We start from the raw sequence: 27,537 nt of genomic DNA, 5'->3' as shown, positions 1-27,537 counted from the left end.
CTCCACTTTCACTTTCATCAAGAGGCTTTTGAGTTCCTCTTCACTTTCTGCCATAAGGGTGGTGTCACCTGCATATCTGAGGTTATTGATATTTCTCAAGGCAATCTTGATTCCAGCTTGTGTTTCTTCCAGTCCAGCGTTTCTCATGATGTACTCTTCATATAAATAAGCAGGGTGACAATATACAGCCTTGACGTACTCTTCTTCCTATTTGGAAGCAGTCTGTTGGTCCATGTCCAGTTCTAACTGTTGCTTCCTGAATACAAATTTCTCAAGAGGCAGGTCAGGTGGTCTGGTATTCCCATCTCTTTCAGAATTTTCCACAGTTCATTGTGATCCACACAGTCAAAGGCTTTGGCATAGTTAATAAAGCAGAAATAGATGTTTTTCTGGAACTCTCTTGCTTTTTCCATGATCCAGCGGATGTTGGCAATTTGGTCTCTGGTTCCTCTGCCTTTCCTAAAACCAGCTTGAACATCAGGAAGTTCACGGTTCACGTATTGCTGAAGCCTGGCTTGGAGAATTTTGAGCATTACTTTACTAGAGTGTGAGATGAGTGCAATTGTGCGGTAGTTTGAGCATTCTTTGGCATTGCCTTTCTTTGGGATTGGACTAAAAACTGACCTTTTCCAGTCCTGTGGCCACTGCTGAGTTTTCCAAATTTGCTGGCATATTGAGTGCAGCACTTTCACAGCATCATCTTTCAGGATTTGAAATAGCTCAACTGGAATTCCATCACCTCCACTAGCTTTGTTCATAGTAATGCTTTCTAAGCCCACTTAACTTCACATTCCAGGATGTCTGGCTCTAGGTCACTGATCACACCATCGTGATTATCTGGGTCGTGAAAATCTTTTTTGTACAGTTCTTCTGTGTATTCTTGCCACCTCTTCTTAATATCTTCTGCTTCTGTTAGGTCCACACCATTTCTGTCCTTTATCGATCCCATCTTTGCATGAAATGTTCCCTTGGTATCTCTAATTTTCTTGAAGAGATCTCTAGTCTTTCCCATTCTGTTGTTTTCCTCTATTTCTTTGCACTGATCGCTGAGGAGGCTTTCTTATCTCTTCTTGCTATTCTTTGGAACTTTGCATTCAGATGTTTCTATCTTTCCTTTTCTCCTTTGCTTTTTGCTTCTCTTCTTTTCACAGCTATTTGTAAGGCCTCCCCAGGCAGCCATTTTGCTTTTTTGCATTTCTTTTCCATGGGGATGGTCTTGATCCCTGTCTCCGGTACAATGTCACGAACCTCATTCCATAGTTCATCAGGCACTCTATCTATCAGATCTAGGCCCTTAAATCTATTTCTCACTTCCACTGTATAATCATGAGGGATTTGTGGTTTTCCCTACTTTCTTCAATTTAAGTCTGAATTTGGTAATAAGGAGTTCATGATCTGAGCCACAGTCAGCTCCCGGTCTTGTTTTTGTTGACTGTATAGAGCTTCTTCATCTTTGGCTGCAAAGAATATAATCAATCTGATTTCGGTGTTGACCATCTGGTGATGTCCGTGTGTAGCGTCTTCTCTTGTGTTGTTGGAAGAAGGTGTTTGCTATGACCAGTGCATTTTCTTGGCAAAACTCTGTTAGTCTTTGCCCTGCTTCATTTCATATTCCAAGGCCAAATTTGCCTGTTACTCCAGGTGTTTCTTGACTTCCTACTTTTGCATTCCAGTCGCCTATAATGAAAAGGACATCTTTTTTGGGTGTTAGTTCTAAAAGGCCTTGTAGGTCTTCATAGAACCGTTCAACTTCAGCTTCTTCAGCGTTACTGGTTGGGGCATAGACTTGGATTACTGTGATATTGAATGGTTTGCTTGGAAACAAACAGAGATCATTCTGTCGTTTTTGAGATTGTATCCAAGTACTGCATTTCGGACTCTTTTGTTGACCATGATGACTACTCCATTTCTTCTGAGGGATTCCTGCCCGCAGTAGTAATATAATGGTCATCTGAGTTAAATTCACCCATTCCAGTCCATTTTAGTTCGCTGATTCCTGAAATGTTGACATTCACTCTTGCCATCTCTTGTTTGACCACTTCCAATTTGCCTTGATTCATGGACCTGACATTTCAGGTTCCTATGCAATATTGCTCTTTACAGCATCGGACCTTGCTTCTATCACCAGTCACATCCACAGCTGGGTATTGTTTTTGCTTTGGCTCCTTCCCTTCATTCTTTCTGGAGTTATTTCCCCACTGATCTCCAGTAGCATATTGGGCACCTACTGACCTGGGGATTTCCTGTTTCAGTATCCTATCATTTTGCCTTTTCATACTGTTCATGGAGTTCTCAAGGCAAGAATACTGAAGTAGTTTGCCATTCCCTTCTCCAGTGGACCACATTCTGTCAGATCTCTCCACCATGACCCGCCCGTCTTGGGTTACCCCACGGGCATGGCTTAGTTTCATTGAGTTAGACAAGGCTATGGTCCCAGTGTGATTAGATTGACTAGTTTTCTGTGAGTATGATTTCAGTGTGTCTGCCCTCTGATGCCCTCTTGCAACACTTACCGTCTTACTTGGGTTTCTCTTACCTTGGGCGTGGGGTATCTCTTCACGGCTACTCCAGCAAAGCGCAGTTGCTGCTCCTTACCTTGGATGAGGGGTATCTCCTCACCGCTGCCCTTCCTGACCTTCAACGTGGGATAGCTCCTCTAGGCCCTCCTGCACCCGCGCAGCCACCGGTCCTTGGACGTAGGGTTGGTCCTCCCAGCCATCGTCCCTTGCCTCAGGCGTGGGGGCGTGGGACATTGAGTTAGTGAGTGAAGTGAGTGAAGTCGTTCAGTCATGTCCGACTCTTTGTGACCCCATGGACTGAAGCCCACCAGGCTCCTCCGTCCATGGGATTCTCCAGGCAAGAATACTGGAGTGGGTTGCCATTTCCTTCTCCAGGGGATCTTCCCAACCCAGGGATTGAACCCCGGTATCCTGCATTTCAGGCAGATGCTTTAACCTCTGAGCCACCAGGGAAGCCAACAAAGGTCTGTCTAGTCAAAGCTATGGTTTTTCCAGTAGTCATCTATGGATGTGAGAGTTGGACCATAAGGAAGGCTGAGCACCAAAGAACTGATGCTTTCAAACTGGTGCTGGAGAAGACTCTTGAGAGTTCCTTGGACTGCAAGGAGATCAAACCAGTCAATCCTAAAGGAAATCAGTCCTGAACATTCATTGGAAGGACTGATGCTGAAGCTCCAATACTTTGGCCACCTGATGGCAAGAGCCAACTCATTGGAAAAGACCCTGATGCTGGAAAAGATTGAAGGCAGGAGAAGCAGATGACAGACGATGAGATGATAGGATGGCATCACTGATTCAATGTACATGAGTTTGAGCAAACTCTGGGAGATGGTGAAGGACAGGGAAGCCTGGTGTGCTGAAGTTCATGGGGTCATGAAGAATCGGACACAACTGAGTGACTGAACAACAACAAATATGTCTCCATCTGTAAAATAGGGATATGATTAGTACCAATCACATATGTCCTTGACAGCATAGCAAATGCTATACAAATGTTAGCTATTATTATGTCCTTTTGCCTAATGAGAATAACTGTTAAATAAATCAAGCATACAATAGGAACTCAATAAATAAACTTCCCTTGCTTTGCCCACTTATATCTTAGCTCCTTGCAGTGTGCCTTCTTTAATGGTCCTAAAATTCAAATAGGGGACTCCCAAATAGCTAAAAGAAATTAGTTCCTAAAGGCAGAATAAGGAATTTCCAGTAAAGAAACACCAAAACTTCCATTAAAAAGCCCAAGGGTATGCAGCTCTGGAAAAGAGAACTCTTAATGTTTCTCCCTTTTTTGTTCTTTTTTTAATTTTTGACTTTTGACTGCATCAGATCTTAATTGTGGGAAGCTGAGTTAGTTCCCCAACGAGGTTCTGTATCCCCTGCATTCGAAGCATGGAGTCTTAAGCTCTGCACCACCAGGGAAGTTCCTCTATTGGTACTCTTGCTACTGTTATTACAGTGAAGACATTCCCAGAAGTGAAATTCACTCTATCCAAAACAGATTGTCTGGGGATTGTGAAAATCAACTAATATTGTGCAGAACATCATATTTCTAGAAATACTCAAATAAATATGATCTGTCTAGAGACTATTTTTCACCATGTTGCCTACAGAAGATGAGGGACCATGACCACTTTCAAAAAGTAAAGTTCATGAAAATGATGGCCTTCAAGCAACAACAGTGATGTAATTATCAGACTACCCACCCCAATCCACATTTGTAGTGAGATGTATCTTTACCTGGTAAGACTGATTAGCAAATCTGCACATCAATAGTAAACAGGCTCCTTTCATACTTATAAAACTCTCCATGATTCTTCAAGCTTCCTTGGATTCAGATTTTAGTATTCCTGGATGTTCTACATGAGAGACCAAATATACAAAGAAATAATGACCAGACCATATACAAAAACAGAACTCTGATCCACAATCTGCCCAAAGCATACCCAGGAAACCAATTCCCTTATCTATAATAAACAGCCCAGGAAGCCAGCTTGCTTTAGGTCAGACTTGTAGGAAGTGAGACTGCAGTCTAGAGTAATAGTCCAGGAAGCTAAATAACCCACATAAGAACCCATCCAAAATAGTCAGGACTTGATTAAAAACTGACAGCTTCCCTAATTTTTGCCCCCACTTCCAATTTAGAACCAACCAGAGAAAGCCAAATGTGCACACCTGACCAATCACATAGGATGTCCCAATGTGTGTTAGCCCACTTATACCTGCCCAATGCAAAGAGTCTTGATTTAGGATATACCTGAAACCTTCTCTCTTGTCCCTATTAAAGCTTTCCCATTTCTCTGCCTACATTTGAGTCTGTCAAAATACAAGTGAGGGTGGCTGACTCCCTTTCTGTATAAAAGAAGTTCTTGAATAAATAGATCCTGCTTTTCTCATTTGGTTGGTCATTTATTCCATATATTGGACATAGAAATTCTATGAAGAACTAATTTCCAAACCTTCTTTAATTGCTTAAATGTGTTGTTTCTAAAACAGTTATAAAGTTAGCAGAGAACATCTCTTTTACTTCATCTTGATAACCTAAGTCTATATGCATTCTTGCCTTGAGAACCCCATGAACAGTATGAAAAGGCAAAAAGATGTGACACTGAAAGATGAACTCCCCAGGTCCGTAGGTGCCCAATACAATACTGGAGAAGAACAGAGAAATAGCTCCAGAGGAATGAAGAGGCTGAGCCAAAGCAGAAACAACACCCAGTTGAGGATGTGTCTGGATATGAAAGTAATTCCAATGCTGTGAAGAACAATATTGCATAGGAACCTGGAATGTTACGTCCATGAATCAAGGTAAACTGGAAGTGGTCAAACAGGAGATGGCAATCATGAACATTGACATTATAGGAATCAGTGAACTAAAATGGACAGTAATGGGTGAATTTAATTTAGATGACCATTATATCTACTACCGTGGGCAAGAATCCCTTAGAAGAAATAGAGTAGCCATCATGGTCAGCAAGAGTCCAAAATGCAGTACTTGGGTTCAATCTCAAAAATGATAGAGTGATCTTGGTTGGCTTCCAAGGCAAACCATTCAATACCATAGTAATCCAAGTCTATGCCCCAAACATTAATGTGGAAGAAGCTGAAGTTGAACGGTTCTATGAAGACATACAAGACTTTCTAGAACTAACACCAAAAAAAGACGTCCTTTTCATCAAAGGTGAATGGAATGCAAAAGTAGGAATTCAAGAGATAACTGTAGTAACAGGAAGTTTGGCCTTGGAGTACAAAATGAAGCAGGGCAAAGGCTAACAAAGTTTTGCCAAGAAAATGCACTGGTCATAGCAAACACCCTCTTCCAACAACACAAGAAACAGTTCTACACATGGACATCACCAGATGGTCAATACCAAAATCAGATTGATTATATTTTTTGCAGTCGAAAATGTAGAAGCTCTACAGAGTCAGCAAAAATAAGACCAGGAGCTGATTGTGGCTCAGATCATGAACTCCTTATTGCCAAATTCAAACTTAAATTTAAGAAAGTAGGGAAAACCACTGGCCATTCAGATATGACCTAAATCAAATCTCTTATGATTTTACAGTAGAAGTGACAAATAGATTCAAGGGATTAGATCTGATAGACAAAGTGCCTGAAGAAGTATGGACAGAGGTTCATAACACTGTACAGCAGGCAGTGATCAAAAACATTCCTAAGAAAAAGAAATGCAAAAAAGCAAAATGATTGTCTGAGGAGGACTTACAAATAGCTGAGAAAAGAGAAGCAAACGGCAAAGGAGAAAAGGAAAGATATACCCATCTGAATGCAGAGTTCCAAAGAATAGCAAGGAGAGAAGAAAGTTTTCCTAAGTGAACAATGCAAAGAAATAGAGAAAAACAATAGAATGGGAAGGACTAGCCATCTCTTTAAGAAAATTAGAGATACCAAGGGAACATTTCATGCAAAGATTGGCACAATAAAGGACAGAAAAGATATGGACCTAATAGAAGCAGAAGATATTAAGAACACGTGGCAAAAACACACAGAAGAACTATATATAAAAAAAGATCTCAATGACCCAGATAACCATGATGCTGTGATCATTCACCTAGAGCCAGACATGCTTGAATGCAAATTCAAGTGAGCCTTAGGAAGCATCACTTAAAACAAAGTTAGTGGAAGTGATGGAATTCCAGCTGAGCTATTTCAAATCCTAAAAGATGATGCTGTTAAAGTGCTGCACTCAGTATGCCAACAAATTTGGAAAACTCACCAGTGGCCACAGGACTGGAAAAGGTCAGTTTTCATCCCAACCCCAAAGAAGGTCAATGCCAAAGAATGTTCAAACTACCGCACAACTGCACTCATTTCACATGCTAGCGAAGTAATGTTCAAATTCTCCCAGCTAAGCTTCAACAGTATGTGAACCTGGCATACTAAGATGTTCAAGCTGGATTTAGAAAAGGCATAGGAACCAGAGATCAAATTGCCAACATGCACTGGATCATAGAAAAAGCAAGACAATGCCAGAAAAAAATCTACTTCTGCTTTATTGACTACACTAAAGCCTTTGACTGTGTGGATCACAACAAACTGTGGAAAATTCTTAGAGATGGGAATACCAGACCACCTTACTTGCTCCCGAGAAACCTGTATGCAGGTCAAGAAGCAACAGTTAGAACCAGACATGAAACAATGGACTGGTTCCGTATTGGGAAAGGAGTACGTCAAGGCTGTATATTGTCACCCTGCTTATTTAACTTATATGCAGAGTACATCAAGCAAAATGCCGGGCTGGATGAAGCCCAAGCTGGAATCAAGATTGCCAGGAGAAACATCAATAACCTCAGATAGGTAGATGACACCGTCCTTATGGCAGAAAGCGAAGAGGAACTAAAGAGCCTCTTGATGAAGGTGAAAGAAAAGAATGAAAAAGTTGGCTTAAAACTCAACATTCAGAAAACTAGGATCATGGCATCCAGTCCCATCACTTCATAGCAAATAGATGGAACAATGGAAACAGTGACAGACTTCATTCTCTTGGACTCCAAAATCACTGTAGATGGTGAAAGAAGTCATGAAATTAAAAGACACTTGCTCCTTGGAAGAAAAGCTATGACAAACCTGGTCAGCGTATTAAAAAGCTGAGACATTACTTTGCCAACAAAGGTCCATCTAGTCAAAGCTATGATTTTTCCAGTAGTCATGTATGGATGTGAGAGTTGGACCATAAAGAAGGCTGAGCACCAAAGAATTGATGTGTTTGAACTGTGGTGTTGGAGAAGACTCTTCAGAATCCCTTGGACTGCAAGGAGATCAAACCAGTCAATCGTAAAGGAAATCAACCCTGAATTCATTGGAAGGACTGATGCTGAAGCTGAAGCTCCAATACTTTGGCCACCTGATGGCAAGAGCCGACTCATTTGAAAAGACTCTGATGTTGGAAAAGATTGAAGGCAGGAGGAGAAGGGGACGACAGAAGATGAGATGGCTGGATGGCATCATCAACTCAATGGACATGAGCTTGAGCAAGCTCTGGGAGATGGTGAAGGACAGGGAAGCCTGGCAGTGCTGCAATCCATTGGGTCGCAAAGAGTCCGACATGACTGAGAGACTGAACAACAACCATATGCTCCAGGGCTCATCTTTCCGCAGTAAATCGTCCAGGAATGGGCGTGGTCTTCTTCGTCCCACCTGTGCAGGGAACCTAGCTAAGAAACAAATGGGCAGAGACCACAGGAGCACCGCCCTCGACCAGAAAGTGAACGGGAAAGTCGCTCAGTCGAGTTGGACTCTTTGCGACCCCATAGACTATAGCCTGCCAGGCGCCTCTGTCCATGGAATTCTCCAGGCCAGAAAACCAAAGTGGGTAGTCAATTCCCTTCTCCAAGTCATCTTCCAAACCCAGGGATGGAAACCAGGTCTCCCTCATTGCAAGCGGATTCTTTACAGTCTGAGCCACCAGAGAAGCCCAAGAATAATGGAGTGGGTAACCTATCCCTGCTCCAGCGGATCTTCCCGACCCAGGAATCGAACTCGCGGTCTCCCATTGCAGGCGGATTCTTTACCAGCTGAGCTACCCTGGACGCCCAGTCGGTCAGAAGCGGCCTCGCCCAGGCCAGCCTCCAAATAGGAACTACAATTCCCAGCGGCCCCTGCGGACGGCGGGCCGTGGCCACGATGCGCCTGCGCAGTGGCTCAGGCTGGCCTGTGTGGTTCCCGCCAATTCTTGCGGTAGTCCGCCCACGGTTGAATTCTGTGTTCCATGGAGGCGTTTGATCCTGCCGAGCTGCCGGAGCTGCTTAAGCTTTATTACCGAAGGCTCTTTCCCTACGGCCAATACTATCGCTGGCTCAACTATGGCGGAGGTGATGGAGGCAGGGAGAGGGGTGGTAGTGTGTCTGCAAAGGCGTGTGAGGAGGTTTTGGGAGGGTACCTTGGAATGACAATATGAAGTGCCTCCTGTGGGCCAGGCGTTGTGCTGGGCACCTTCGTTTGTTATCTCCAGCCCTCTCCGTCACCTCTGAGGGGTAAATGGGCCGAGAGAGGATGTAATGACCAGCCTACGCCGCACACGGAAGGGTATAGCCGCTACCACTACCACTACGTGTTAGTGTGTGCTGAGTCGCTCGGTCATGTCGACTTTTTGCGACCCTGTGAACTGTAGCTCACCAGCTCCTCAGTCCATAAGATTTTTCCGGCTCAAATAGTCGGACTCACTTTCCGTTTGATGTTTACCTGCAACCACGGGGCGTGAGGGGAGCGGGGGGTGGAGGGGAGGAGGTACAGGGTCATAGCATGAAGCTGCAAAGTCGTGATCTGCTCAGGGACAGAGGGGCATCTCCTAAAAGAGGAGAGGTACTTAACTCTTGCCGCTTGAATTTATTAGTGCCCACCAAGGAAAGAGAGGTGGTATTACATATTGAAAATATTTCTGCATTTTTATCTTCATCTTTGTAAACCCCTTCAAATTAGTAACTAGCTCTTGCCTTTTTTTTTTTTTAACATGTAGCATAGTGTTGAGCAGAGGACTCATTAAAAATATCTTCTCATTGGTTAATGTTTTAATGCTCTGAGCTGGATAAAGTACCAAATTAACTTTAAGGTGTACATTTATTTTGCAGTGGTAAAGAACTACTTTCAGCACCGTGAATTTTCATTCACATTGAAAGATGATATTTATATTCGCTACCAATCCTTCAACAACCAAAGTGATCTGGAAAAGGAAATGCAGAAAATGAATCCATACAAGATTGATATTGGCGCAGTATATTCCCACAGAGTAAGAAATCGTTTTTTTAAGTAGTTTGTTGCTTTTTAAACCAAGAAAGGTTTGGTGCCCCTAGCATTTTGAGATAAATTTGTAGTGTTTATTTTATTTGAAGAGCCACACTTCAACCATTTTTGTAAGAAAGTTGTAAAGTAAAAAAAAATTTTTTTAACATCCTTTGATACTTTACTGACTGGAAATCATTTGGAAATGGATTGGGTATATTCACTCTAGGACAAAAAAACTTTCAGCCAGTATCTGGCTAAAAGACTAAATGAGGTCCATTAAAAAAGAAATGTTTAAAAAAAAAAGACTAAATGAGGGACTTCCCTGGTGGTACAGTGGATGCAGGGGAAATGGGTTCAATCCCTGGTCCAGGAAGATCCCACATGCCATGGAGCAATTAAGCATGTGTGCCACAACTAATGAGCCTGTGCTCTAGATCCTGAGAGCTGCACCTAAAGCCCAGGCGCCCTAGAGGCCATGCTCCTCAGCAGGAGAAGCCACTCCAATGAGAACCCCGTGTACTGAAACTAGAGAAAGCCCATGCAGCAACGAAGAGCCAGCACAATCAAATAGATAAAAAAACATTTTTGAAAGACTAAATGAAGAAGTCAGCATGGTTGAACACAGAAGATATTGGAGAGAATCATTCTTGATTCCTCTCTCACACCTATGTCTGTTTCACTAGGTAATCTCTTTAGCTCTTCCATAATAATATCTACTAACCACTGCTACTAGTGGTACTATCATCACCATCACCTCTTATCTGAATTATTGTAAAAACTTCCTAACACTTTGCTCCTGTAGACTCTAGACTGTATTCTCAACACGGCAGCCAAAAGGATCCTTTTAAAACAAGTAAGATCATCGTGATTCATCTGCCCAAAACCATTCTCCAGTGGCTTCTCATTTTACACAGAGTAAGCCACTCTCTCTCCCTCACTCACTCCATTCCTGTCACACTGACCTGTGCTCAATCAATTTCCACGGCCTAGAACCCATTTCCCGAAGCATCTTTTTGGTTCATTTTTCTCACCTTCAAGTCCTTACTCAAAGAGGCCTGCAGCCTGCCCTTCCTCCTACCCTCTCCCCTCACTGATACATTCTAAGTACTTAGAATACTGCCGGACAGAGAGAGTATCTGTTGAATGAATGAACATAATTGCCCAAAATTGCCCTTCTTCCTCTCTTTAAAAATATACACAGGTAGGGAAAAGATACACATAGAATAATAGCTTTTGTATGGAGCTTTTTCTTAATGTATAACTTGTTTTTCATATCATTCTTCATTATTCTTTTTTAAAAAAGAGAACTTAGATAATTTGGCCTAGGTTACACAATTTCTAAATGAGGGAGATAGGACCTAAATCCAGGTTTTCTGACTCTAAATCCCAAAGGAAAGGGAGAGGAGGTAAGAAAAGGCAGGCAGGGAAAATACTTTGGAGCAGGTTTCTCCTCTTAGGGATGGAGATTAAAACTGAAGTCTCTATAGAAGAGCCAAGGTGTCACTCTACTCCTCCCTAGCACAGAAGGGGGAAAAGGTGTCATTTCTTAAATTGGGCCAAGACAGGCATCTATACATCATCTTTGTGTGTTTTTATTGGTTATATATGCACATAGTTTACAAAATCAACTACTATTAATTAGGCTTTTTTTTTTTTTTTTTTTTTTGGTCTCCTACTTTTGCCCCTATTTTCTGTTCCCAAGAGGCAACCTCTTTTTTTTTTTTGGCTGTGCTGGGTCTTAACTAAGGTACAAGGAACCTTCAGTCTTCATTGCAGCATATGGAATCTTTAGTTGTGGCATGTGGAATCTAGTTCCCTGACCAGGGATTGAATCCCAGGCCCCCTTGTATTGGAAGTGCAGAGTATTAACCACTGGACCACCAGAGAAGTCTCTTTTCCTACTTATTGTTTTCATTTTCTCTGCTTTCTGGGGAATTTCCTCAGAGGTTTTCATTTCTGCTATTATGTTTTCATTTCCAAGAACCTTTTTTTTCTCACATATCCTGTACTCTTTTCATTGATGTATCTGATCCTGCTGAAGATACCAATGACAGGTTTTTACCTGTCATTTTCTTCTGTTACACAGGTTGTTTTATCTACAGTTACATTTTTTTCTGTTTTTCCACTTTTATCAGAGGTTTTCCTCATATATCTGGTAATGTCTTGCTTGTTGCTTATATTTAAGAATAGAGTACCAAAGAGCTGATTGGAAGCTCTGTGTACATGGCTGAGATTTCTTTACTACAGAGTGATCTGACTGGGCCATTTTATTGCGGGAAGCTCTGGTGTCAGTTTCTCTAGGTCTTTGCCAGAATGAAAACTCCAGTTGATCACTGATCTGTTCCTAGAGCCTAATAACAATGCCTGACACACCTGGTCAGGCTTCAGAGAGGAATCTTCCTGTCTCCTGCCTGGGGCGGCAGTGGAAAGGTACAGAGGAGACAGCTAGGTCTCAACATTCCACAAGTAAATGTCTAATTAATCCCCTGAATATCTGTACAGTACAACATTTTTTCATCTGTGCCTACTCTCCCCTTCTCAGTCCAGGGACCCTCTGTTTTATGCTCTCCAGGTAATGATTCAGGTGTCTGCCAGGGAAATGGAAGCACAGTCACCTAGCTCCACAGAGTAGGTTTAGTACTAACTACCTCATAAACAGGTTTGTAACCAATCCTCCTGTTTTTAATCTCAGCTCCAGAGATACGTGTTGTCACCTGTTCCTAAGACTTGGGGATTCTGAGATGTAAACTGGGTTTCTTCTTATTCTTTCTTTACTGAGAGCTGAAGATTCAGCTTTTTGAATCTCCTTATAAAAATTGTGGTGGTATCGTCTCCTCTCTGGTTCTTTTTAAAAAGACTTATACCTGTCTTTAAAAAGAAAAAATTATTTTTGTACAGGTTTAGAGAAAGCCAAATAAGTATTTGCATTCAGTCTATCTTCTTTACCAGATACTCCATAGCCTCAAAGGAAATTACTTACAGCTTGAGCCAGACTGACTTGGGAGATCTTTTTGAATTATTGAAAAATTTTAAACACAATAACAATTAAAGGTCCTTAAAATATCTTGCAGTAGGCTTCTAATTATTTGTATGGACCTTTCCTGATCAGAAACCTAAAAATGCTTTATTATGATTTCTATTGATCAACAAATGTTTATTATACAATGTCTTATGTCAATTATATCTCAATAGGATTATAAGAAAACATAACTTATGGTAAAACATTTATCAAACCTTGTTTTTAGTAGATGAAAGTTACACTGTCATCACTTCTGGCTGTATAGGATCCAGTCAATGTCAGTCACTGACAGACTTGGCAGTATATGGTTTCTTTCCTTCTCTTTGGCACCTTTCTCTTTATAAGTAGGAAATTAGCATATCTGACACTGTGGCAGCTCTTATAGAAACTGATTGATATTTTGTCCCTTTAGCCCAATCAACACAATACAGTGAAGCTGGGAGCTTTCCAGGCTCAGGAAAAAGAACTGGTGTTTGACATTGACATGACAGACTATGACGATGTGAGGAGATGTTGCAGGTGAGCTCGGCATGCTTTGCTAGTGGGGGTGATATCACTGACAGTGAGTAATGATCATCCTGCCCCAGTTCTGCAGACATATGTTCCAAGTGCTGGACCCTCATGACGATGGCCATACATATCATCGACCGAGCACTGAAAGGCAAGTATTAGCAGTATCTAAATGGGGTCACCATGCAAGAATCTTTTTTTCTTCTGAATATTAATCTGTCTACACCATTTTTATAATCAATTCTCATAAATTTCTGACATGTTTCTTTGAAATATATGATGGGAAAATAAAAGATTAAAGTTGTAATTAAAACTTTGATAAACCTGTTGATCAAATCATGTAATTTTTTTCCCAATTCAGTCATCTGTTGAGCAACTCTTGCATGCCAGTTACTGTCCTAAGTGAGGGAACTATGAAAGATAACAATTCTTACCTCAAGTAAGTTATGCAGTCTAAAGAGGAAACAAGAAAATTCAGGATTACATATGTGTTAATATGCACAGGGTGCTATGGGGATATAGAACAGCAGGAGTACATACAGGAATGGGAAGATATTAGATCAGAAAAGGCTTCCTGGAAGAGGTGATGGTAAGGATAACAATAATGACTAACTTTATATAAGAGGCTTATTATGTACCAGGCACTGTTCCAAACACTTTAAATTTGTTACCTCTTTTAATATTCTTAGACTGGATCTTTAGAGAGAAATGGCAATTGGTCAGGGAGAGAAATGGAAGTAGTGGGGCATGAAGAAATTCTTAGCAGAGTAACAGAATAAGTAAAGAACTGAAGGCAAGAGCTCAGGGAGCATGGGAAAGTACAAATAATGTACAGTTGACCCTTGAACAACATGAATTTGAACAGCGCAAGTCTACTTATACAGATTTTTTTCAATAGTAAATACTGCAATACTATATGCTTCATAGTTGGTTAAATCTGCAGATGTGGAACCACAAATATAGAGGAACTGCTGATGCAGAGGAACTCGTCCTTTTATATATATATATATATATATATATATACACACACACACACACACACACACATATATATATATATACACACACATATTTATTTGTTGGCTGCACTGGGTCTTCATCACTAGACATGGGCTTTCTCTAGTTGACAGGGAGGGCTGTTCTTCGTTATAGCGTGCAGGCTTTTCTTATTGCAGAGTATAGGCTCCATAGTTGTGGCACACAGGCTTAGTTGCCCCACAACATGTGGAATTTTCCCTGATCAAGGATCAAACTTGTGTCCCCTGCATTGGCAGGCAGATTCTTAACCACTGGACCACCCAGGAAGTTCAAGGAACTGTTTCTATGGAGGGCCAACCATAAGTTTTACGTGGATTTTCTAGTGGGAGGGTCGGCATCCCACTTTGTTCAAGGGTCAACTGCAGTATAGTTAAGATGAGTACATGTGGATAAGAGGTAAAAAAAAATCAAGCTAGAGAAGTATGCAAGAACCAGAAATTTACAAATTTATTTTAAAACCGATGCTTTCTTCCCTCCTCAGAGGACTTTGGATTTAAACATCGTCTCTGGGTATATTCTGGAAGGAGAGGTGTTCATTGTTGGGTCTGTGATGAATCAGTTAGAAAACTGTCCTCTGCAGTACGTTCTGGGATAGTTGAATATTTGAGTCTTGTAAAGGTAAGGTCTTCTTAATGATAGTTTACATTATTTCGTTAGCTAGACATTACCCAGTCTTGTATGCTTAGTAACAAAACAAACTATCTTTTAAGTATTCATATTTCAGAGTAAATGATTTTACCAGCAGATCAGTTAAAATCATAGTAGTTACATTTTTTTAAGATATCTCATATTTTGCTGTAAGTATCCTCCTTTGTAGCAAAAGGAAGTTTGGTTTACTTTTCTGGTCCAAGTATGTCAAGTAAAGTTAACCAAGAAAATTACAGGTATTGAGACTGTATAAAATGGCATCCAAGATTCTATACTTTGACAGAATTTAATCAATATCTTTAGAACACGTTAAAGAAAATTTTGATTTATTTCATTTATGTTATATAATATACATGAAGTGTTTGTTTGTTTGTTTTTGATGGTTTGTTTTTCAGGGTGGTCAAGATGTTAAAAAGAAAGTTCACCTAAGTGAAAAAATTCACCCTTTTGTCAGGTCTGTTGAGGAAGACTCCATGAAGTTTAAGTTGTGTCTGATTTACCTGCATGTGCTTTTAGAATTACTTTATCAATTTTCTGCACCAGGGTAGCATTTTACAACAGTAATAGCCAGAATTAATTAATTGTCTGTTTTGTACATTCCAGTATTCTTGATAGGTGTTTCACAAATGTTCTTATTGGTCTTCACGACAACCGCATTAGATACATGATGGTTATCTCCACTTATAGATGAGAGAAGTGAGATTTGGAGAGATTTTATAATTTGTTTGGCTTTATGCAAGTAATTATTAAAATCAGGATATATGTCCTTGTCTGCTTGATTCCAAAGACCATACCTTTTCCATTGAATTCACTACTTCTCTAGGATAATGGAAAGAGCATTGCATTAGAAGTAAGAATCCCTATTTTGCCACTTTAATATGACCTTGATAAAATATTAGAGACTCTGTTTCTTATCAGTATGGGGAGAACAGTGTCTACTCCATCTATCTCAGAGTTGTGGCAGAGATTAAATGAAACAGTAGAAAGGCCCTGGCAGTCCAGTGGTTAAGACTCTCTGCCTCCACTGCATGGGTCATGGGTTCAGTCCCTGACTAGAGAACTGAGATCCTGCATGCTGTGTGCTGTGCAGCCAAAAAAATAATAATAATAAAATAAAAGCTAGTAACCTAACATACAAATATATATACATAAAACAGTAGTTGCAAAGTCTATTTTCAAAATGCAAAGCACTTTGTAACTGTTGAGATGCTAAAGCAAGCAATTCAGAATAGAAACTGGATTGTATCCCACATCCTACTACTGATGTATTATTACATTGTCCTGATTTGGTTGCTTTCTGCCCTTGTTACATGTCTATGATGCTATTAACCTTCTAAATTGTGGGATTTAAGAAGTAAACATTTCTTGAATATCTAGTCTAAGCCAAGTATTACGCTAGGTTCTTTCCCCTTAGAGTGTTTCATTTAACTCTCATAACCCTATGAAGAGATATAATTCCCATTTTATCTAATTAAGTTCTAGAAATTCAGTGAAAATAAGTACTAGCCTCCCTAGTGAACAAAAGCCATGTGCCATATATGTCGCTAATAGTGTTGGGACTTTGTTATTATTGTTCCTACAGAAAATCTATAAACATAATAAAAAAATACTTTGAACAATATGCCTTAGTTGATCAAGATATTCTTGAGAATAAACAAAGTTGGGATAAAATTTTAGCCCTTGTTCCTGAAAATATCCTTTCCCAAGACCATTTCTATGTGAGCTACTTGTACTGACCTATGATATTATAAATTTGTTCTACCTGCATGTTCTCATGTACTTATATAGTTATAACCTTTTTACACAAAACATCTCCTGTATTTCTGCTTTTTTTTTTTAATCTCTAGTCTGGAATATAATAAGAAGTGAGGCTGTTTTGTAAATAAATTTCCTCATTTTGGAAGTTGATCCTCCTAAAATTAGTGACTACTTAATGAATGCAAAATCATCATCAAAATATATACAGATCACGGACCAGTTTTACCTTAAACCTTACAGCTATTTTGGCATTCTTTCTGTCGTACCTAATACAATTTAACAGGGGAATTTTTCTAAGGTTTTGTGTTTAATATTTGTATTTTAGAAGACAATAATTACTGTGTAATCTTTAGATATCCTTGTGGTAATACACATTGAAAATAAGTTGTTCATTGATGTACCCTAAATGAGTGTGTTCCTTAATGATCCATCACCAGTGCGTGATGAACTTCAACAAGGCTTCCAAAGGCAGAGCAATTCACCTCAGCGTTGGGAGACTTTGAAGAACACCATCAACAAATATCAGGTATATTCCATTGAAATCTATATTACAAATACAACAATGCAATTCTTAATTAAATTATCATTTTTTTGCTTACTAAGTTAAAGATGGTTGAAGATCATTTTTTCACCACCTTAAATAAATCTTCAAAAGTTCCTACTGATCCTCATGCTGGACTTGCATCTGTTTTTAGAAAAACAACAAAAACGACAAATGTGGACTCTGGCTTGAGTGGGAGATCATGCTCCAGTATTGTTTTCCACGACTGGATATCAATGTTAGCAAAGGAATCAATCATTTACTGAAGAGCCCTTTTAGTGTTCATCCTAAAACAGGTACTATGTAAAAAAAAAATAAGAAAAACAAAAGAAAAATCAAAGTTATTTTTTGTTATAGAAAGCATGTCACTGGGTGTGAATGTCTGAAATAGTAAAGCTTGAAGAATTGTTCTGTCAGCTAATATCTGAATTAACTTATTTTTCCATTGTCAGTTAATAGCTATTCAATGAGTTTCCACTATGTAAATAATTTTCAGTTGGGTTTCCAAGGTTCAGCGTTAGAGTTGGAGAGGAACTTAAAAATCACAGAACAATAGCACATATTGTACAGATGAGAAAAAAGTGGCTCGAGAGGTTAAAGTGATTTGTCCACAGTCTTAAAACAAATTTTGGGGAATTCCCTAGTGATCCAGGGAGGTTAGGACTCAGCACTTTCACTCATGGGGACCAGGTTCTATTGCCATTTGGGGAACTAAGATCCCACAAGCCTCGTAGTATGGCCAAAAATAAAAAAATTATGTCAGAACTGATAACAGAGTTCAATTCTTAAGACTCAAAGTTCTGTGCTTTTTAGAAATAGAATCACAGATATAGAGGACAAATTTCTGGTTACCAAGGTGGAAGCAGAGGGTGGGATGAATTGGGAGATTGGGATTGACATATATATACTACTATGTAATTAAATAATGGGAACCTACTGTATAGCTCAGGAACCTGTACGAATCATCTGTGGTAACTTAAATGAGAAGGAAATCTTAAAAAGTGGGGGTGGGTATATGTATACATAGAACTGATTCATTTTGCTGTACAGCAGAAATTAACAACACTGTAAGGCAACTATACTCCAATTTAAAAAAAAGTTCCATGCTCTTTCCACTATGCTGCTTCCCTCAGGTCTTTTTCAATAGATTTAGCTTTCTTCTTTCACTCTCTGGATAAGATTTGATGGACTAAAACTGACTTTACAATAAGTATGATAGTCGAGACAGTGGCATAAACTTTGCTCCACCCAACTAGAGGACACAATTAGAAGTATCTAGTTACCCTTTTTAGTGTCAACAATTCAACTCTGCCACTTGCTGTGGGAAGTTAAGCAAACTACCCTTGGTTTTAGCATCTGTACAATGGAGATACCTCAGTGGTTTATGGTGAAGATCTAAAAGGTAAAATGCTTAGAAAAGTGTCTGTCACATATTCAATACTCCCAAATTGCCTGCTGCTGCTGCCAAGTCGCCTCAGTCGTGTCCGACTTTATGTGACCCCATAGACGGCAGCCCACCAGGCTCCCCCGTCCCTGGGATTCTCCAGGCAAAACCACTGGAGTGGGCTGCCATTTCCAAATTGCCTAGTTTTCTTTAATAGTCTACAATGACTCTGTAGTGTATACATTTATATAGCCCCTTTTCAAATCTGCCAATTATGTGTTTTTAGTTTATTTTGGTAGTAAGCTTAATGTTTCTTAATGTTTATCTTAATATTCTAAAGCTTCAGTGAGTATTCCCCTTATTTAATATTTAAGATTTGAGTAACTAATTACATTCACTCGTAAGTATACATTTTTATTATATCTTTTTCCCATTAAATGGCTATAGTCTTTTCACTCTGCCTTCCACCAGTAACTCCCAATTTCCTTAATTATTTTGTTAGTCACCTGCCATTCTTTAAATTCATTATCTCATTTTTCAGATATGAATTTTATGTCATGTCCCAGTTGTGGATTTTGTAAAAGGGTAATATGTCATTTATATTATTTCCAAAGATGCTCAACACATAGGTGTCTGTTTTGATTTCAGCAAATTAAAGTAATGAAGTAAACTACTTCCATCTATTTTGTGTTCCATCTTCACGACTCACTAAATTTGAGATTGTTCCATACTTACATATTGGAAGATATAGGGAAGAGGAAAACAGAAATCAAAATGGATATAAGAGCAACTAGGAAATAGCTCAACAGTCTTTCACATCTATTTTTTTGTGTTTTTTTTTTGGTGTTTTTAGAGAAATAAAAGGCACTAATGTGAAAGTACTTTTTTTTTAAGACCCAATTTTATTGTATTTATGTATTTTTTGAAACTTTTTGGCCACATGGCATGTGGGATCTTAGTTCCCTAGTCAGGAATAGAATCATACCCCCTGCATTGGAAATGTGGAGTCTTAACCATTGGACCTCCAGGGAAGTCCGGAAAGTACTTTTAATTTATATTTCTAAATAAATACTCTTAACAGATTAGTGTAACCCTTTTTCTAAGCCTTAAAGTTTTAGCCAAAAATAACTCATAGGACACAGCCTATAATTATTTGTATTGTACAATATTCAGCTTTTTTGTTTCTCACAGGTCGCATTTCTGTGCCTATTGACTTACAGAAAGTGGATCAATTTGATCCATTTACTGTTCCAACTATAAGGTATGTTCCAGATCACTGATCACTCCTTTTTTGTTTGTGGCTATTATAAATGTGAAGTAAATTGGATTAGATCCCTTCTGGAGAGGCAGCTTCTCTGAGGCTATATGATGGTGCCCTTCCAGAAGAGCATTTCCTAGTGAGTTCTACAGAACACAGGTTTTTCAGCTACTATTATACAAAAAAAAGTTCAAATAAGTTTGAGAAATGTTGACTTAAGCAAAATTTCCTAGTCTTTAATAGGCTAACATGCATGGAAAACTCCAGAAAGAGAGTATGATGTTTAGAATATCCCAAATTTATTTGGCCACATTTTTTTCACAGAAAATCTTGTGAGATTCATGTGCTTTCATACACTGGGTAATACTGACCAAGAATCAACTTTTAAATTATCTTCTTCTATTATTTGTAGTTCCATTTGCCATGAGTTGGATGTTATTTCTACTAAAGAAGAAGAAGAGAATGGAACTGAATCTGATACTAAACACAGAACCAGAGGTAGGTTAGTATATTGAAGTCTCACTTTAACATAATCTTTTTATATTGACATCTTTCTGTGACTCAGTAATTAATTTGCCTTGGATTCAGACCAGAATGGATCATTTTTTATCCTGAAACCAGCTCAGTACCAAATAATATGATCACAATGTTTCTCTCCTTCATCAGTTGCCCAAATGGTGCTGTTGAATCCAATGTGAGTCAACAAATATTCACAAAGTAACATTTAATGCCAGGATCTATACTGAAAGATTAAATTGTCAATTGATTTTGACAATTGTTTGAATCTCATAGTCTTAGATTCAATAACTATTTACTTAACTACCATGTATGCAGTATTTTGTTCTCTACTTGTTTTTGTATCCAGATGAGTGTTATGTTAAATATATGTCTAAACTGTAACTGAATTGTATATCCAATAATTTGAAAGAGCTGGGAGTATAAAACGGCCTGTTCAGTTCAGTTCAGTTGCTCAGTCGTGTCCGACTCTTTGCGACCCCATGAATCGCAGCACGCCAGGCCTCCCTGTCCATCACCAACTCCCGGAGTTCACTCAGACTCACATCCATCGAGTCAGTGATGCCATCCAGCCATCTCATCCTCTGTCGTCCCCTTCTCCTCCTGCCCCCAACCCCTCCCAGCCTCAGAGTCTTTTCCAATGAGTCAACTCTTCACATGAGGTGGCCAAAGTACTGGAGTTTCAGCTTTAGCATCATTCCTTCCAAAGAAATCCCAGGGCTGATCTCCTTCAGAATGGACTGGTTGGATCTCCTTGCAGTCCAAGGGACTCTCAAGAGTCTTCTCCAACACCACAGTTCAAAAGCATCAATTCTTCGGTGCTTAGCCTTCTTCACAGTCCAACTGTCACATCCATACATGACCACTGGAAAAACCATAGCCTTGACTAGACGGACCTTTGTTGGCAAAGTAATGTCTCTGCTTTTGAATATGCTATCTAGGTTGGTCATAACTTTGCTTCCAAGGAGTAAGCGTCTTTTAATTTCATGGCTGCAGTCACCATCTGCAGAGATTTCGGAGCCCAAAAAAATAAAGTCTGACACTGTTAGTGAAAGTCAAATCTTATACCAACATCCAAGAGACACTATAGCAATAGCTCAACAGTACCTTCTGTGATGAAAATGTCATGCACTGTCCAAATGGTAATCACTAGCCTTTTCACGTGACTTTTGATAACTTAAAATGTGAGAAACTGAATTTTTAGCTTCATTTAATTTAAATAGGCTCATGTGACTTGTGACTACTGTAATGGGCAGAACGGATCTCTGATTGATCTTTTTAGTCAAATGTTGCTACCTTGCTTTCAGAATCCAAGCTCAAATGTCACTTCATATATTTCAGCTCTAACATAAACAAGGTACGTTCCTCTATCAATATTTATAAAATGATTACAAGCATTCTGTTTAAAATAATGCACAAAAGTCTCGAACAAATAAACTGGATAATAATAAACTGAAAAAAAAAAGAACTCAGGGGAAATAAACAATGCAAGGAACAGAGGAAACCTTTTTTTAAAAATACTGATATCCTCAGAGATTAAGAGAAGACAGTGTATCCATGAAGCAAGACCAGAATGCTATGGGGGAAAAAAAAAAAACATTCAGAATAAGAAAGAGGACTTAGAAATCAAAAACATAATTGTTAGAATAAAACTTTCACTGGAAGGGCTGGAAAAGAAAAGAGGAGACTTCCTAGAAAGTAGTAAAAAAAAGACAAGTTAGTTTATGTTTTTTAAGGAGGAAAAAGATAAAATTAAAGACTGATTCAGGAGGTCTAATATCTGACAGAAAAAGAACAAATAAAATAGGGATGGAAAAAATTGTCAAAATTATATATGAAAACATCCCAAAAATGAGCCCTTTGTTAAAAGGGCTCAGCATAATGAGAATGATACGCCTGCACCAAGGCACGTCGTTTTGAAATTTAACACTCAGAATTAAGAGAAGATCTTAAGAGCTTTCAGACCCCTTCCTACAGTCCCTCCCCACAAAAAAGCCATGGACCTAGGAAGAATGGCCTTAAATTTCTAAGTAAAAATGGAAGTATTCATTTTTAGAAATAAGTGCTAGAAAAGAAAAAAGTAGTTGCCATTCAAGAAGATGGAAAGGTGGGAGCTGCTATTTTTTCCCACATAAACCTGTTAGTATTATTTTCTTTTTAACAAATTACTTTTAACACAACTTTTTAATTTAATAATAAAAAAATAATAAATTTAATAGTATCTCTTTGTGAACATCTTTTTACTTTGTTCAGAGGTTTTAAGAAAGCAAGTTTTGGCTCCCTATAAGGAGAAGCTTTATAATAAATGTGTTCAGAAATAAACTGCACTTTCGAGTATTCATAAAGGCTATTAGCCATGAGTAAGTCAGGGATGCTTTAGATTAGGTGGGAGGCTGGCATAGGTGATATTTAAGTTCCTTATTATTTCTTTAATTTCTATGATTCTAAACTTTTGTCCATTTTCATATTAGTACCATTTGCTCCTTCCCTTCTACTTCCCAAATACTGGTATGTTCTCTACCCTCCTCGCTGACTATCTAATTAAATCTTTTTTCTAAGACCCAGTTCATAGCTACCTCAGTCAACTTTGATTGGTCAGTTCTTTGGACACAAAATTATCCATATGCCTGTTTGGCCTTTAATTATATATTGTCTTCTGTTACTACATAGAGGAGTTGTTTTTCCAATTCATTTAAAAGCTTCTTGAAGGAATTCCCTGATGGTCCAGTGGTTAGGATTCCATACCTCCACTGCAAGGAGCCTGGGTTCCATCCCTGGTCAGGGAACTAAGATCCTGCAAGCCTCACAGAGTGGCCCAAATAAATAAATAAATATTTTAAAACATAAAAATTTCTTGAGATGAAGTAGTTTGTATGGATTATACTTTTTTATAATTTAGCATAGTACTCAATAAATAATTATGGCATGTGGGATCTTAGTTCTCTGATCAGGGATGGAACCCTACCCTGCAGTGGAAGCATGGGGTCTTAACCACTGGACCACCAGAGAAGTCCTTGGTTCCTTTTCTTTTTTTTTTTCCTTTAAATTCTTTTTAGTAAACTATTATGAGTATTCTTAATTCCATGCAGATAAAATCCAAATCTCATTTTGATCTCAATTAGATTTTTTCCTTCCTTTGGGTATTAATTATAGATTGTATAATTAAATGGATGATTAAGATTCTGTATTCAAAGTTTTATATACATTTTTAAGACTTTTATAAATCAAAAAATACCTGTACTTAATGCATGTGACTATAAATTTCTGATTGTTTCTAGAAGGTATGGTCCTCACTTCACATTTTCAGTGTTTTGATCTGTTGGTAAAACTATTTATTATTGAAGCCACAATTTCCAAAGAAAGGAGTGTTTGGTGGGACTTAATACATAGCAGTAGATGATGTTGGTCTAGTACCAGAAAGCCTACTAGAGTAGTTATATACATATGGTTTGGATGTTTTAGAGCAGCACTGTCTATAATATATTAGCTACAGTGTGGCTATTAGGCATTTGAAATGTGGCTAGTATAACTAAAGAACAGGGTTTTGTTTTGTTTTGTTAATTTTAAGTAATTTAAGCTTAAAAACTGATAACTGATTCAATTGTTAGAAAACTTTTAAGCATGTTAGAAAAATTAGTTATATAAGCTTGCTTTTTAAAATCTAGATCAAGTATTTCCAATGATATGATAATATAGTATCTGTTAATAAATTGTTATACTTTAAGTACAAAATACTACATTTCAAAGACTTAGTATGAAACAATGTAAAATATTTCAGTCTTTAATGGCAACCAACTCCAGTATTCTTGCCTGGAAAATCCCATGGATGGAGGAGCCTGGTAGGCTACAGTCCATAGGGTCGCAAAAGTTGGACACAACTGAGCAACTTCATTCACTTTTTATCATATGTTGAAATATTTTAGATATAATGGGTTAAATAAAATATACTATTAAAGTTAATTTCACCTTTTTAATGTGGCTACTAGAGTGTTTTAAATTATACATTTCTCATTATTTTCTATTGGACAGCACTATTCTATAGCATTTTTACAAGAGACTAAAAGTTATACTTTCATGTTATTCTTGCTGCCAAAATGCTAATTATAACTCATGGTCTTCATAATTTAGATTATAAGAGGACCAGTCTAGCTCCTTTTGTAAAAGTTTTTGAGCAGTTTCTTGAAAACCTGGATAAATCCCGAAAAGGAGAACTTCTCAAGAAGAGTGGTAAGATTCTATACCTTTCCCTTATAGCTATTTTGATCTTAGTATGAGCAGTTTAAAACATCTAGCAAGTGAACAATTTTTAGAGCTCTAATCTTTGCCCTCTCAAGAAAAGTTACTAGTTTATCTTACTATCTTTAGTGTTTTGAAAACTGAGATCCCTTAATTCAATTCAGCACATACTCATTTAACACTTTCTATATGTCAGGTTCTATGAGAAAAATAAAAATGAATTATACTAGGATGAATTCCACACTATGGCTCCCTGCCCTTAGGGAGTACTAACTGATACCAAAAAAAGAAAAAAAGTATAAAATGCTAAAAAAGCAATAGAGGTCTCATCTGACTGAGAGAACCTGGGAAGATTTTATATGAAAAGAATGGCATTTAACTCTATTCAGTGAACTACTGTATGAATTCTAGTCCCCAGTGCCAATATATCAGGCCTTGAGGTATGAGTAGGAATTCCACAAACAGATTTGATGAGATAGAGATACAAGAGTGGAGAAAGGAGACAGGTTGTTCATTCTCCAAGGAACAGCAGAAACAAAGGCATAGAAGCAGGAAAGCATCAAGTCACTCTAGAGGCCATCAAGTAGCATAGCTTATTTGGAAAAAGATGCATCAGGAAGTGATGAGATAGAAATTCAAAGAAGCCACAGTGTAGATTGCCTTGAATTCCAGACTTGGGAGTTTGAGTTTACTTCACATAAACAGGGAAGCAATTAAAGCTTTTTGAGGAAGGGAGTATCATGATTTGTTGTATCTAGAAAGTTGTGCCTAGAAAGATAAATCTACTAGCAGTATCTGGGGAGAAACAGGGAATAGAATGAGCTGTTAGTATTAGGACAATAGAGCTGGAGATCTCCAAAACATGCAGATACTAGAGCCATCCTTGAAACTTGATAATGATTTTTGGGGGAAGCTGAAAGATCTAAGTGCAGAAGCCAAGCAAGAGGAACGTTTCAATGAGCTTATCAAGTTCTTTGACTAGGAGACACCCAAGCATATGTGTAAGGCAAAAGGAAAAAAATCAGTAGTATTATTCAAGAGATTGATGAATACCATAGAAAATTGGCAATGTTGTAGAAATGCAAGCCCCCTTTCCACTTCATTTTTTAATAAAACGTGTGATGATTAAATAGTATTGCCTAAGATAATGCTCTACTCATAGTAGACACTCAAATACGTGCTTGTTGAATGAACAGTGATGACTCTGAACTTGGAAAGCCTCATTGAAGCTGCCATTCCAATGCGGCATATTAAGTCCTTTGTATTCTCGTTCTGTACTAACTCAGCCTATAATGTGGGCTTCAGCAAATGTGAAAGCAAATCTTTATGCATGATGTGAATTTAATGGAAGCATTAAGCAAATCAGAATGTGAAATAAATGAGCTTTGTTTTCCTTTACTATCCTTGATAAAAATCTATCCTATTTTAGATTTACAAAAAGACTTCTGAAGATAACAGATCCTTTTATATGAATATGGATTATCGTCTACCTTCAACCAAGAATCAAATACTTCAAGAGCCATTTAATAAACGTAGCAGAACTGTGTATGTGTCTTAATGCTCAAAGCAAAATTTCCTTTTCTTGAGAAAGAATTATGTTGAAAAGATTCGGGAAACCACCAAAGGAAAATGTTCAGATTCCTGGAAGGAGCAATAATGGGAGGATATAAGTGAATGCAGATTAATCTGTAAAATTTAATATTATAATTCTAAGATTACTGATACAGGTACTAACTTTTAGTAGTTGCCATGTATAGAAGTAAGTGAGTAGTAATATGACCAAGACTTTAATGTCAGTTCACCAGATTCAACCTCCATATTTCTAGGTGTATGAGGGTTTTGTTCTTAAGTTCTTAATTAACACTTAAGTTAATTATACCTGGAGTGTATATTCAGTAACTTCCTCATTTTGTTTACTGATACTTTTATTGGTCAGGCCACACCCCACTTCCTGTCTTTTAAAAAATCATTTTAAAATGGGCATCTAAACCTACTATAACTTTAATTCAAAAGATATGACTTAATACTCTTGCAGTATTAGAGCCTAGTATTTTTTACAACTGTTGGCAATTGTAGCTCCTTCTTCCCTCAGAGAATAATTTTCTAAGCAATTTAGAAAAAATAAACCACTTCACCAGCATAAAACTTTTTGTACTTGTCAAAACACTTGGACTTTGTAGATCTCCACTTTAAATTTAAGTGTTTTTTTTAAATTTAAATTTTAAAGGTTTCATTTCTTCCATATTTGACTTAATGTGATAGATTCTGAAATGTCAGATTTCTTTTGCCTGATTTTACAGCCAGTCTAAACAAAACAGTCGTTCTGGTTTACATTGTCTTTTGAGAAACATTGAGAAGCTGGCTTTCAGGCTGGTGCTTTCCATGGGGTATGAAAATTTTCCTTTCTTTGCATTACCTATAACATTGTTTTCACCATAGCCACAGTCTTTTTTCTTTTGTCTTTTGACTTATATAAAACAGATGGTGTAATACAGTCAACACACTAAAATGCATTGCATTTCTTTCTCTTTTCTAATTTTTTAAGAAAAAAATTAAAGACTATTGTGTAAAATTCCTCTGTTGAACTTCTGTTTGCTATATATTGTTCAATCTTTTTGGAAAACAGTGACTGGTCAATTAAAACTCCTGAATACAAAATTACTAAAGATTTGTTAGTCCATCTTAAGTAAATGAGAGGAGAAAAACTGGGATTACCCATTCAATAAAAGATGTTTTAGCATTAAAGCATTTTAATGCTTTAATATTAGAGCCCTTGATAAAAACTGGTATAACAGCCCATAAAATAAATATATTGTGCTTGTATATAACAATGTCTGATTCTTGAAAATAGCAGAAACATGCTCAAAGACAAT

The 27,537-nt window shown here is 38.1% G+C and overlaps 1 protein-coding gene across 2 annotated transcripts; it reads left to right on the top strand.

Moving 5' to 3' along the window:
• The first annotated feature begins 8,662 nt into the window (after positions 1 to 8,662).
• Positions 8,663 to 27,239, top strand: PRIM1 (DNA primase subunit 1). 2 transcript variants are annotated; one of them, XR_011464184.1, is made up of 14 exons: positions 8,663 to 8,846; positions 9,603 to 9,760; positions 13,188 to 13,294; positions 13,363 to 13,436; positions 14,805 to 14,941; positions 15,367 to 15,425; positions 16,554 to 16,663; positions 17,164 to 17,255; positions 17,425 to 17,566; positions 19,846 to 19,915; positions 20,325 to 20,410; positions 21,736 to 21,785; positions 24,557 to 24,655; positions 26,094 to 27,239. XR_011464184.1 is itself a non-coding variant. In XM_005903456.2 (13 exons), exons 1-13 carry the CDS (start codon positions 8,744 to 8,746, stop codon positions 26,111 to 26,113), a joined length of 1,257 nt encoding a protein of 418 aa, XP_005903518.2. In that variant the 5' UTR covers positions 8,664 to 8,743; the 3' UTR covers positions 26,114 to 27,239. The 2 variants fall into 2 exon arrangements, 1 of the variants encoding a protein (XP_005903518.2); XM_005903456.2 differs by lacking the exon at positions 21,736 to 21,785 and having other exon boundaries at positions 8,664 to 8,846.
• Positions 27,240 to 27,537: the final 298 nt, after the last annotated feature.

This window comes from Bos mutus, chromosome 5, assembly GCF_027580195.1.
Source record: "Bos mutus isolate GX-2022 chromosome 5, NWIPB_WYAK_1.1, whole genome shotgun sequence".
Lineage (NCBI taxonomy): Eukaryota > Metazoa > Chordata > Mammalia > Artiodactyla > Bovidae > Bos > Bos mutus.
The sequence above is the reverse complement of the archived record's forward strand: the minus strand, read 5'-3'. Positions and strand labels throughout refer to the sequence as shown.

Coding starts and splice junctions, on each gene's coding strand:
- PRIM1 (XM_005903456.2), top strand. CDS start 8,744: ATGGAGGCGTTTGATCCTGCCGAGCTGCCGGAGCTGCTTAAGCTTTAT. Junction 16,664..17,163: donor TTTAGCCCTTGTTCCTGAAA/ATATCCTTTCCC, acceptor ATGATCCATCAC/CAGTGCGTGATGAACTTCAA. Junction 24,656..26,093: donor AGAACTTCTCAAGAAGAGTG/GTAAGATTCTAT, acceptor ATCCTATTTTAG/ATTTACAAAAAGACTTCTGA.